General features: G+C 38.8%; 3 protein-coding genes across 3 annotated transcripts; 2 read left to right on the forward strand and 1 right to left on the reverse strand.

Moving 5' to 3' along the window:
- Positions 1 to 1,167: 1,167 nt before the first annotated feature.
- On the forward strand, positions 1,168 to 1,824 carry SJAG_06597 (RecQ type DNA helicase Tlh1; the record flags this gene model as incomplete). Its single annotated transcript, XM_011050721.1, has 1 exon — positions 1,168 to 1,824. One exon carries the CDS (start codon positions 1,168 to 1,170, stop codon positions 1,822 to 1,824), a length of 657 nt encoding a protein of 218 aa, XP_011049023.1.
- A 4,933-nt stretch (positions 1,825 to 6,757) lies between these two features.
- On the forward strand, positions 6,758 to 8,768 carry SJAG_02113 (amino acid permease). The gene has a single exon (XM_002173291.2). It carries the CDS (start codon positions 6,883 to 6,885, stop codon positions 8,545 to 8,547), a length of 1,665 nt encoding a protein of 554 aa, XP_002173327.2. The 5' UTR covers positions 6,758 to 6,882; the 3' UTR covers positions 8,548 to 8,768.
- A 318-nt stretch (positions 8,769 to 9,086) lies between these two features.
- Positions 9,087 to 10,262, reverse strand: SJAG_02114 (hypothetical protein). The gene has a single exon (XM_002173292.2). It carries the CDS (start codon positions 9,755 to 9,757, stop codon positions 9,173 to 9,175), a length of 585 nt encoding a protein of 194 aa, XP_002173328.1. The 5' UTR covers positions 9,758 to 10,262; the 3' UTR covers positions 9,087 to 9,172.
- Between the last annotated feature and the right edge of the window lie 3,116 nt (positions 10,263 to 13,378).

Below are 13,378 nucleotides of genomic sequence, written 5' to 3' on the forward strand. Positions count from 1 at the left end.
TAAGGACGAGGGCCGAGTCGGAGGAACTCATCCCCTTGATACTGCCAGCCTACGAGTACTTGAAGCGCGTGTTTATCAATCAAGAAGCGGATAAATTACCGCAGCACCGTGTCTACGACCACGAGATGCCGCTTCTGGATGGAACTTGTCTGCCAACATTGCCCCTGCGCAGGATGAACGCGAACCACGACGATGCCCTGAAGACCTGGTTGGACGAGATGCTTGCCAAGGGGTTTATTGAACCGTCTTGTTCACCTGCCGGGGCACCAGTGATGTTTGTCGAGAAAAAGGATGGCTCGCTCAGGCTTGTTGTAGACTATAGCGGACTTAATGATATTACAATTAAAGACAGATACCCCTTACCTTTAATTGATGATATTCTTGACCGCGTAGGAAGCGCTACTATTTACACAAAGCTGGATATGAGAGGAGCTTACAATCTCATTAGGATTAAAGAAGGCGAGGAGTGTAAAGTTTATACGCTCTAGCGGCGCGCATGCGATTAAATACGATCGCCAACTTCAAACAGCGATTCTGATCGCTACAGGCATCGTACGAGGTTCGCGTGACAACAATTGCAGTCGCGTAATTTACCTCTTCGTGACTGTATAATTCACGCCACGCTTAGTCATACCATTATGACTAAGAACCGTTTCTTCAGTATAAATACCTTAGTCTTAGTCTCAAATAATCATCACTTGTTTTACAGAACATTCTCGGCTCAACCTTACAAGGAGTGGAAGACCGCCTTTCGGACACGCTACGTGTAAGACTCAGTCCGTAGGTCAGAATAAGATTAGTTTATTTTCTATAAAATCCAGCTATTTAAGACATTTTGACGCGACGCGTAAATGTAAACAAACGCGTCGCGTCGCGGCGCGCGTTAATGAATTAACGCGCGCGTGTCCCGGGAGTTCTGAAGGCCTTACTGCAGCTCGTTGCAGTTCGTTTGGGCGGCCTTGGGCTTGGTGGTGATCGCCCAGATTTAGGCTTTCGCCTAAATGAACCTTAATGCTTACACTAATAATCATCAATTAATCTTCTTATCCAACTTGAGCGCCAACCGGACTGTGGGTGACTCCGTTATAACTCCAGTCATCCGTTTGCGTGCCCACGGTTCGCTACAACATTGCCTATAAGCTTTGCGAATTACGAGATAATAGTCTAATGCATCTTCTTTCCGAGTGCTGGAGGAAGTATAAATTCGACGAGAATTTACAGGAAAGGATTGTTATTTTTTGTCGCAAAAAGGAAACCGTTCAGGAAATGAATGCTTTTTTGAATGGAAGCAGCTTTATTACAACTATGTCAACTCTTTATACCGGTGATCTTACAGAAGAGGAGCGCTCAACCAATATGCAGGCCTTCAGCAACGAGGAATCCGAAACGCGAATAATGGTTGCGACAAAAGCTTTTGGAATGGGTATGGATTACGCATCCATCCGCCTGGTAATTCATCTTCATTCTCCTGAAACAATGCTCGATTATGTCCAGGAAAGTGGCCGCGCTGGAAGAGATGGCAAAAAGTCAGAGGCCGTTCTCCTATTTGATCAAAGCGATCTAAAGTCCAAATTTGTTAGTGAAGAAATGAAGAGGATGATTCAAGACGATTCTGCTTGTTTACGTACCCCTGTGTCGCTCGAAATGGATGGCGAATACTCTTGCTGTTTAATATTACCAAAGGCAGAACCTTGCAGTCGTTGTTCGACTTTAATGCCCGCTGATAATTGTCAAAACAAGACGGTGCCAGCAGAAACACAAAAAGACGCAAACCCTAGAAGTGTGGGAATTGAGTGTTACGAAGCCTCTAGGATGACTTCGTAAGGAGTTATTCGCGTTTCTAGAAAACGCACTTTGCATACTTTCGTATGCATTTCCGAAAAACTTAATCGTTTTCAAACGATGTACAAAAATGTTTTTCGGTCATACCCTTTCTCGAGTTGCAATTCTTGCACTTCTGTCATACCCTTTCCAAAAAGGGAATGACCAGTCACATTGTTGCTAATAATAGCAACAATAATTAGTATAAATATTAGTATAGAAATTACTAATAAAACAAGTTCTATTCTCCTATTCTTTAGTGTATAAGTTCTTAAAACTTCCACTTTCGTTTGATACGTCTAAGTCCCATAGCGTATCATAATACGTCCGACCCGTACTCTTAGTCAAGGGTGCTTGCAAGTGCTGACTTACGTTGCACTGCACTGCATTATGTGTAAAGTTGAACGAGAATGTTCTGAAAAACAAGTGATGATCATTTCAGACTAAGGCTAAGGTATTTATACTGAAGAAACGGTTCTTAGTCATAATGGTATGACTAAGCGTGGCGTGAATTATACAGTCACGAAGAGGTAAATTACGCGACTGCAATTGTTGTCACGCGAACCTCGTACGATGCCTGTGGCGTTCAGAATCGCTGTTTGAAGTTGGCGATCGTATTTAACCGCTTGCGCGCCGCTAGAGCGTATAAACTTTACAGTCTACGTACGCAATTGTTTAATTTTACTCGTCACAGTCAATTGGGTATTGATAATTGGGAAAAATAATATACTTGTAACGACTTAGCACTGTTTGCTTGCTGGAAATACAGACGGCTGCCCAATTAATGTGGTACGTTGGCTCTTAGCCACTACTAATTGCGGGTTATTATGCGGCGCGTTGCATCTCGTAATTATATGTATAGAAACCCAGAATTACTAATAAATATAAAATTTATTCTACATGGCTTCAAGTGTTGCTCACAATACTAGTCTTATTCACAGCACTGGATTTAGCATTACAATACAAATTATTGTTGCTGCCAGGAGCGACACTGTGACTAAACATTCTTCTTCGGAAAGGGTATGTCCAAAAAAACAGTTTGCATAATATTTAGAAATGTTCAAATAAATTTAATAATACGAACAAAAGTAAGCAAACCTCGTTTTTTGGAAACTCGTATAACTTCGTAACACCTTTTCTTTTTCCATAATTTTTATAAAATGATTTCAAGTTCTGATATAGTCGCGAGTTTTACTTGAGTTGGGCACACGTAACTGATGATAGCATAGTGGTATTGTCTTTTTGTGTTATGTTGTGTTATGTTGTGTTATGGCTCGTGTTCAAATCTTGGTTATACCTTGTTTAATATATTGCGTGGTGTAACGAAGCGTGTTATTAGCTCTAACATAGTAGATCCCGAAAACCATCGTTATATTATTAGTGTGTCGTTAAGTATTGCCTTGGTTTGTGTTCTGGCGTAGAGTACAGTAAAATGTTTAACGTGGTGGAAAAACGCGTGTTAAGCTTTTAACACACCTTAAGGATTGCGTTTTATGTTTGTTTAGGATTCGTTTTCATTCCTTAAATTTTATTAGCGTTTTGCGTAAAAGCGCGTTATGGTACGCACGATTTTAATGTAGTGCGTTTTAGGATCATAATGTGTAAATACAGCACTGTTGTATGGCACGTTATCTCGTTTACATGTTGTAAGGAGGTACTCAATTCTAAATAGAAATCTTTTGGAACACGTTATAATTTATTTATGAATTGCACTGCAATACGTTGGTGTGTATTCTTAAGTGGTGTACGGTGTGGCACCGCAAGTTTGCGTAGCTTTAAATAGTACTGTATGACAGAACTTAATGTGTTTCAACGCGATTGTTAAATGATAATTACGCAATAATTGACAACATCCTTTCTTAGTTATAATAGTGAAATTTTATGAATTCTAGCAAACCCTTAAATCATAGTATAGTGTACTCCAAAGGGGGGGTAATAGCACTGTTTTTGTAAATCGAAAATGTAATTCTGGGTTGCTTGTTAACATCAAATCAAAAATAGAAAAAAAAAAAAAAAAAAGGCGTTGAGACATCTATACCGTTGTTTTCCGTTGCAGCGGTTTCCAATGGAAACGGTTTTTTGCCAAAGGAAGAGAAATGGATCTAGTGTTGCGTGCTGTAGTGGGTCGAGAACATGGATTTAATATTTAATTCTGTATACTAGCTTTCTAATTACGTCGTTGTATATATAAATAAATCAAGTTTAAGTCAAAACGAAATCTATTAATAAGCTTGCACGTCTTAGGTAGGAAGCAACATCGTCGTCGTTGAATTGCGATGCATTGTCGATGATGCAATGCGTGCGTGGTGGTCAATTTCAGTTTAAGACGGGTCGGACGTTATTTTACGAATGCAAGCAAATACATAAACACGGGTCGGACCAGCTGTTTAGTTGGACATTTTATGCATGAGGATATTTAGTTTAGGGTTTGCTTCGTACACGCACGTAAGTTATGAATGAAAAATTTACGTTTTAACTATTGCTCTGTATGTTACTTCTTGTCCAATTTATAGAAGACACACGAGAATAAGACAGTCCGTCTTTATGAAACCGATCCTTGCATGCCAGCTTGAGCTTAGGTAAAAAAATACTCAATTATATACCAACATTTTAACTTCAATAGTTTGTGTTTGTAAGCTAATTACAACATAACGTTAATGTAACATTACTGTGAATTGATTTCATGCGCAAAGTGAAATTAAGGAGTTGACTGTTGCTGACGTGAACGCTACTCTTGATCGACATGGTGTTTAGAATGTTGATTCATTGAGCCAATTCTAGTCCCGTATTAATATATGTTCTAGGGTTCTAGGGTCAATTTACTGTATATGGCTTATCAAACATACTATGAGGATCAATGGCCTGCGGTGTCATAACTTTTTTAGGGATTACACATGTTATCAGCCTCAATCATTGTCCAGTTCTCTTGGAAAGTATAGATGCTTCCTTTACGCTCAAGTAGACCCAAATTTCATAATTTATGACGTCTAATTCTTCGTTGTCATGAACTATTCAAAAATTTTGGTGTTCTTTTGAGCAATAGCAGGCTAAACGAATCTTTTATTGACGTATATCCAAAAACTAGCCTTCTCAAAAATTGTTTTGTTACATAACATTTTTATAGTAGTTGTACGCAAACAATTATCAGGGATGGTTCTACAATAATTGATTCCGTAAAAATATAAGCCATTAGTGTTCATTTGTATTTCATACAATATGTACAAACAAAAACACAAGCTGCTTAGCGATTGTGTATCCGAAAACTATGATTTACTAGAAAACATTTAAATTTTACTTGTGGCTTTAACGTTGCGCCTTGTCTTTCCAAAGAAAAGGCATCACTCCAAATTAGTTAACGAAAAAGATGATCATCCTTATAAAGGACATCTTTTGGCAGTTTTTGAGCCATAAAGAATCGCACATTTGTATATTTTGCTTAAGATTGTTGAAATTCTGCCCCTAAAGTCCTTAACATCCCAGTTTTACCCAGGGATATATTGACTATATTGTCCAATTTTGCTATGAAACGTGCATGCACAGTCACACTTGTAATATATATATGTGATTGAACAAAACACGTTTGCTTTGTAGATGCAATACTAAAGTTTGGGCCCTAAATCTTTCTTTCAGATACAACCCTAGGGCAACATTTTTTTAACCGCCAACTTGATCGCTCGACCTATGAATTGACGTAATGCATATGGCAGCGACATAGTCATTATCAAATACTAATTAAAAAGCACGGAATCCATACAATTGGCTAAATGATATAATCGTTGTCTTGTCCGGAATACCAGCAAATCTGAGCAACCCGACAACGGTGTTTTGATTCAATAGTACTGATATAACTGTGTTCATGCGCTCTTCCACTACTAACCGAATAGCGCGTTTAAAATAATTACTCGAAGAACAACAACAATCGGCTGACCACGTGGGGCCACGTCGAAAGAGCCCCCGACTGACTTGTGCCATATGATTGGTTCAAAACTACTTGAACTCTCTAAACGAGAAACTGTAAATTATATTTAGGTGAGGCGCATTAAACGCAGCAACATCTGTAAATTGTGGCTCTTATGCAAGTTGGTTGAAGTGATGTATGCTTTTAAAAAAAATGGCAAAAATTGAGATCGACGTAATTGCTCTTTCCCTTGCTTTCTTCAATCCTTCAATGTTTCCCACGACTTCGGGAACTGTTTTCGTCACATGCTCGTGCCAGCGATGCTTAAGATGTGTATAGCGCTAAAGCTACTAAATTGGGAACGCTTACTGGAGCTTAAAATACAAAGAGTGCAAAATATGACGTTTTTGTCAAACAACATATTTTACTTAGTGATTAATACAACTTAATTAAACGATGCTCGTGCAATTGTTTGGAAACTCTCCTCTGTTTTTGATATTCTTGCTGTTCCATATTAAATGCATGATTTTCGGAAACAAGTGAGGTTGAAATAAGTGATTTACTGATACTTTTCCACCTATAAATGAACGCTCTCGCAGAAAGAACTTTATAAGCCTCTTTTTAATGTTTCCTTGTATTAAGCCGATGGAATTGTTCCGCAAACATCTGCATGGTTACTTCCGCAATGTGGTGTGTAAGATTCTTAGATTATGAACAAAGTATAAAACAAGCGTTAGCTCCTCTGTCAGAGTTCAGTTGAGCCTCAAAGCATATTCGAGTGTTTTGCGTCAGCACACTTGTAATTACTATCTTAAACGTGGTACGAGTGCAGGTTCGTTTCCGATCTTTTCGATTAAGTGCAATTGGTACCGTGTAAAATTACATAAAAATTGCCGTTTGTATATAAGATTCAAGTTTCTGAAGGCTCGTAACTGCTTGTTCAGTTGTACGTTTGGCAGGCAGTGTGTCAATTTATCTCCGGAATAGATCCAAGTGTCCTCAGTGTTGTTCTTTTGTTACATTTTATCCAAAATTTGACGGATATTCCGTTTTTGGTACTTCTTTTTATTTCGGTCTTTCTTGTTCATATATTGTTTTCATTTATTTATTAAAACTACGGTTCGCTCTTTCTTTCTTTATTCTATACTGTGGAAAACTTTGGTATGATGAATTTTGCTGATTTTGACGCACTGTCAAGCACGGACTCAGTTTCGAAGCCTTACGACTCCTCCACCGAGACTGGCGAAATAACCTTCAGACCTGTATATCGGGACCACGTTGATGATGCGGAAGATTTGGCCCGTCTAGGATACAAGCAATCGTTCCACAGAGGTCTCTCGCTGTTTGGCGTTTTCAGTGTTTCCTTCTCCGTATTGGGTTTGCTTCCTTCGGTTGCTGCTACGCTCAATTTCTCTATGCTTGCAGGTACACCGGGAATGCTATGGGGTTGGTTGATTGCCTTGGTATTTGTCTTATGTGTCGCTGCAAGCATGGCCGAATTATGTTCTAGTATGCCAACATCTGGAGGGTTGTACTACTCGGCTAAAGTGCTTGCTCCCAAAGGATGGGGTCCTTTGGCTGCTTGGATTACTGGTTGGTCCAACTACATAGCACAGCTTACCTTTTTTGCAAGTTGTGTCTATAGTTTATCCAGCTTGTTGATCTATGCTGCTGACCAATTCGATGGTAAAGATTTTGTTATCAAACACTATCACATATACTTTCTTTGCTTGGCTTTTATCGTGGTGCTTGCAATTATGGCTTCTTTACCTACCAGAATAATGGGAAAAATAAACTCGGTTTTCACGTTTTTGAATATACTGTCCCTCCTTGCTGCTATCATTATCATTTTGGTCAGTGCCTCCATGCGCCAGGGTTTCAACAACTCCTACAAAGTATGGAACCATTTTCAGAATGAGACCCAGTGGCCCCAGGGGTTTGCCATGTTTATGTCATTTTGTGGTGTTATCTGGTCCATGGTGGGATTGGATACTTCTTATCATCTGGTTGAGGAATGTGCTAGTGCCTCTGTAAATGCACCTAACGGTATTATGCTTACTGCCTTAGTTGGTGGATTCTCTGGCTGGATCATCCATGTGGTTATTGCATACACAGTTGTTGATTATTCGAGGGTTGTAAAGGCACATAACTTGTGGGTTGAGTATCTGACGCAAGTTCTTAGTCATGATGGCGCTAAAGCAGTCATAGCTCTTACGGTATTCTCAAACTTTCTCATGGCACAGGGTGTTTTAATTACCTCCTCTAGAATTGCTTATTCTTATGCTCGTGACGGTGTTCTCCCTTTCTCCAAGTGGATCGCACAAATAAATAAGCGAACGACAACACCTGTTAATGCGGTCATTGTGAACAGCTCCATTGCGCTTGTCATTCTTTTGTTCCTGTTTGTCGGACAGTGTGCGATAGACGCTATTTTTGCCGTTTCTGGAATTGCGGCATTTGTTGCATTCATCATTCCGATCGGTCTTCGTTCATTCGTCGTAAAGGATAGCAAGTTCTGTCGTGGGGCCTGGAATCTAGGTCGATATTCTCGGTTCATTGGTGGAGCGGGTACCATTTTCGTGCTGATTATGATTCCTATTTTGTGTTTTCCTACTGTGGTGCATCCTAGTGCGTATGACATGAACTGGACAAGTCTTGGATATAGTGTGCCAATGGCGGTAGTCGTTCTGTGGTTTGCTCTGGAAGCAAAAGACTGGTTCAAAGGGCCAAAGACGGACATGCCTGGATTGGATCTTCCACGTATGTCCAGTTTTAAAGGCAACACACTCCATCCTCAGTTTTCCGGTCAATCTTTAGGAAAAGATTGAACGTCAAAGCACATGCAAGAAAAAAATGTCATTACTGCCGTACCCATTTCTTTTTTAAGATATTAAATTAACTATTTATTTCGTTCTCACACCTTAGCTAACGGTATCGCTTTTGTTCAGATCCAACGGTGCATTATGACTGCTCTGTAGACAAAGTATGTCAAAGTTCGTACAATTATTAAGCGTGATTCAATAATATTTCCTTAATTAGTAGCACAAGAAAGATAATTATATCAACTATTTAGTGGAATGCTTTCAAGAGTTTTTTTATGCGCAATTGCGTGATAAAGTTTCGCGTTACGGCTAAATAGCGCGGGCATTCAACAATAGTGCGGCCCAGAACGCCGGTCTTTCTGGAAACAATCAATTTCTGTGCTACGTAAATGCGCTGAATAAAGGGATATACTACTGCTGATAGTATTGATCCATGAATGAAAGCAAGATGAGTTAAAAATTGGAAGCATCAAAATAAAAAAGAATAAATAAATTGAAAACGGTAAACAAGTCTAATTCTATACAACGTTTTATTATACATATGGCTTTTTGTAAATTTGGAAGAAGTCAAACAGCCAAGTGATGTCATTCAAAGAATAAAACTGTCTTAAAGATTCCTGATTCTTAAAAATTAACTGAACTCGTAGCCCGGATTATTGCATAGTTTATTGTGGTGGTGATGGTACCAGTATTCGAGGCTGCAAACAGCGAAAGCGAGCACGGTTGCAAGTTGTAGACAAATACCAAGCAGTATAATGTCAGAGCCAGCACGCTCCTTCTTACCGTCCTCGTTTTCTTTAACAGTAGTATCAACTTTTACAAATTGTATAAATAAGGAAATGACATCGCTAGTAATGTAGGCGAGTCCATACAGTTTTTGGCCGAGGTTACCTATTTCGGCTCCATATTGCGTAACTAAATGTTTTAGTGCAGTACACATTTGCGCAGTGTAGAAAACAGGAAAATCCATGATCAAAACACTTTGTATGATCTCTGGAACGAATCCTGTATCGTTACTGCTAAAAGAGGAGGAGTAAAGTCGGACGATCCAGGAAATTATCTCACCAATGGTTCCAATAAAAGCAGCAATTGAAGCACGGCTTTGATGTTTTATAATTTCCAAAAGATTAATGACTTCGCAAATGGTAAAGGAAACAATTGCTATGACGCTTAACCACTTTGTTGGTACGTATCCATAAATTTCCGATAATCTCATTTGTTAACTGAACATGAACCGTTGAAAAAGGCGTATTTCTTCACCAGTTCTACAAACTACCAGCCGTAGGACGTAAAAGGTGATGCGGCAGTTCTGTTCTTTCTTTAATTAGTTTTGGAGTGTGTTAGAGAGAGAATATTTGAGATACCGCCTGGAAATAGGATGTTGGGTTCTGTTCGTGTACTGCTAATTGAACTATGCTTTCCCTTAATTGCTTAGGATTTATGATAAGAGACAAAACATAAATGATGAAGCAAAAGCCAGGACACTGCCGTATAAACAGCCCAAGACCTAAATGCTCTTATTAGACAACGCCGCATATCGCACGAAGCCTATATTTATTGTTTTCAAAAACTCCGTCATCCTGAGAAAACCTAAACCCTAGGTTTAAACACGACAAGACCGAATGATACCTAAATCAACGGCTAAACCCCAAGGAACGTATTCACGTGTCCATGAGCAAATTAGTTTTCGCGAGGCTTTTTTGTGGGCTGCCGAGAATTTTATTCACGCCAGATTATAACAACAAATCAGTGCGCAGAATGAACGGGCAGTTTTAATGTTGAGTAAGTTTTATGACAATTTCTATAATATGATTTGCGGGTCTACAGCTATAAAGAGCTCGAGTCATTTGACGTTAAGCGCTCGCTTCCTGGTCGTCAAGTGAGAAGGCTAATTAGTTGTCGAAGTGGTGATTAGCTAATAACTGGGCTTTAAATTCTCGGTCATGTCATGGCGTAGTACCTGTACCACGCGACATGCTTAAGTTCCGTCAGCCACAAAGCGTTTGTTATAGATGCGAATGCGCCAGGAGCGCGACAAGGATCAAGCGGTCCCTCAAACAGTTCGCCCACACGTTGTTTACTGAGAAAGCAATAATAGGCTTATTATAGCATAAGTGAATTAAGTCTCGCACCCGTAATGACCCATATTTCAACGGATAGCAAGATGAAACACTCATTTTCCTTAAAGATTATCGCTAGTACAGCATCTAATGAAGAGATAGACCTTTAATAGGAACAAGTGATGCACACACTGTAACTCAATGACTTGTGCAAAATAGTTGTTACTGTACGAAAGCTTGCGTATTTTCGTAGCTATTCCACTTCCACGGAAACTAATTAAACTCAGGTATTGGCTATAAGCGAGCGGCAAAAATTCGGCTTGCGAAGCTATGCCCCGCTTTCCTGTCGTCCACACGTCATATGCCGATTAATGTTAGTAAATTCACTATTCTATGGAAAGGCTAGGTCTTTGTGACACTCATTGCAAATGTGTTTTGAGGACTATTCCAAACAAAAACAGTTTATATTACAGCTCTAGGTTTATGTAATAAAAATTTCGCCCGCTGAGATCTACCATTATGTTACAAACACCGGTAACCCGAATTACTGTCATTGTTAATATTATATGAAGTTTATTTGTAATAGGCATTACTACAAGCAATTTTTAGCACTTCCCTATAATTAATCAACTATTGCTGAACATTTAGACATCCAAATAGTAGTAATATTGAGTGTTACACGACGTAATATGGAGAGTTACTCAATTAGATACGATGCAATAAAGTTCGTACTGAATGCATTATGCATAAACGCGATTAAATGTTTGTTGACACAGTTATCAGTCTACTAATGCCGGCTCGCTGTCATGGTATGCTACGTGTATTCCTCACCCGTGAATACAACTGCAAGGGCACGGCAAAAGTCCGCCTCGGCCTTCTCTTTAGCAAACTCTAAAAGCCACATGTGCAACAATCTCGCCTTGCAACACAATCAACAATTGACTATCTAATACACACCTAAAGGAATGATATAGTTATGATAGAGCAGAGTTGTTATCATTCTTTGATTCCCGACGTTAAAGACGGATCTTTGTAAATGGACTGGTCACTCGTAAACGTCGCGAACATCTGTCCTATTGAGACCAATCTAGAGGTTTTCTGACTGTTCACAAGTACAACGGAAAGATCTGTAGAAAAGAAAAAATATATAATACTTAATCACAATTTCACTCGTTATAACTTGGAGTGTCTGTCTGACTCCGTGGTTAAACTACGTTTTGGCGAACAACAACTTAGAATTTATCGTGCCTGACGTGTAGTGTATTTCAATGTTCTATCTTGGACAAAACAAACTATGATCCATTTGTAACTCAATCACTGGTTCGGCTATATAGATGAGAGCTTGCTAATTTCAACAAACCATAGCCACAACGTGGCAGTGAATGTGGCCAAATCAATCAAGGGATGAGAGTTACTGTCAACCGAAGGTAAATGTAGATACCGGTTTTGAGTTGCAATACACTGAATACTTTATATCCAATAAATGGAACTGTAGTCCGTATTTACTTTAAAAGTTTTATTCTACGGAGATGTAACTGGTTAAAAGAATTCAGATGTGTGAAAGCGATTAAATAAATAGATAAAGTACAAGGAATATGTTTCTAAGTAGGTCATCATCTTTTAACGTAAAGGCCGTGTTACTAAGGGTTACACGGAACTGCTATATATGATTCCGCATTTAAACGCAAAACATACTGTTGATAGTAAACGGGGAATTCATAGTTGCAAACTGTGTTTCGTAGTCAACCAATTGTATTCACAGGCTCGTTGAAATTATAAATTCGCTATATTGGCAACTAAGGATAGGCACCAGAATATATGTGCCGGAAGTTGCGCACCTTGGGTAGTAATTGTGTTACTGTATACCCTATGATGTTACTCTGCTTTTCATTTTTAAGAAGACACTGCACACTCTCATTCAATAAACATTCTTATTGGAATGATCCTCTTTAATATAACATGCTCGGTTGGGTCGCAAAGGCGACAAATTATTGGCGAATTTAGCTTTCAGAAGCCCAAACAAGTATGCAACGGCTGCTCTGTTAAATTTAATGTCGGAGACTAATCGAAAAATGTTGTTTGTGAATATTACATTCTTAAATTAATTAGGTAAATCGTTTTAGGCCAAAAGCCATCCCGTGTTCATTTTTGGGGACATGTTAAGAAAGAAAACAGGTTAGCGATATCTATATAAAGTGTGGTGTATTGAATCTTAGTAAGCGGGAACTAAATCTAGTTGGATTTTTTAAAGTTCTTTAAGGCATCAAATGTTATATCTTAGGGTTTTGGATATAATCAATCAAAGCAGATTAGCGATTCTGAATTCTAAAGACGCATGTTAAACATCAACATAATAAGGTTATTTAAAGAATTTCACCTCCGGTAAGAAAGTCAATATCTTTTATAGGTAAAACTCGAGGCAATAAATGTACACAGATTTATAGTTTTAGCACTTACGGCACATTCTACTATGTTGGTTTCAGCTGGTGTTTCACCAGCAGTAGATACCTAATTATTCCTGCGGTAAATACTTGCTTGGACAATCTTGGACCACCTTATTATAGTTTTTTTCCAGGATTTAAACTATTTCAAAAGCGGGTTCTACCTCATCAAGTAGATGTATTAACTACTTTAATATACACTCGAGTTGCTATGGTGCAACTATAGTATATTATCAAAATTAATGTTCTTATGAGAATCATGAAGCAGGTTTAAGTCATTCCGTAAAGGAGACTAGCAGTCAGAGCGAATGTTTATGGAAACTACACGATGTCTTC

The sequence above is a fragment of the Schizosaccharomyces japonicus genome (genome assembly GCF_000149845.2).
Source record: "Schizosaccharomyces japonicus yFS275 unplaced genomic scaffold supercont5.2, whole genome shotgun sequence".
In the NCBI taxonomy this organism is placed as follows: domain Eukaryota; kingdom Fungi; phylum Ascomycota; class Schizosaccharomycetes; order Schizosaccharomycetales; family Schizosaccharomycetaceae; genus Schizosaccharomyces; species Schizosaccharomyces japonicus.

Excerpts from the sequence above, each read along its gene's own strand:
- SJAG_02113 (XM_002173291.2), top strand. The coding sequence starts at position 6,883 with ATGATGAATTTTGCTGATTTTGACGCACTGTCAAGCACGGACTCAGTT.
- SJAG_02114 (XM_002173292.2), bottom strand. The coding sequence starts at position 9,757 with ATGAGATTATCGGAAATTTATGGATACGTACCAACAAAGTGGTTAAGC.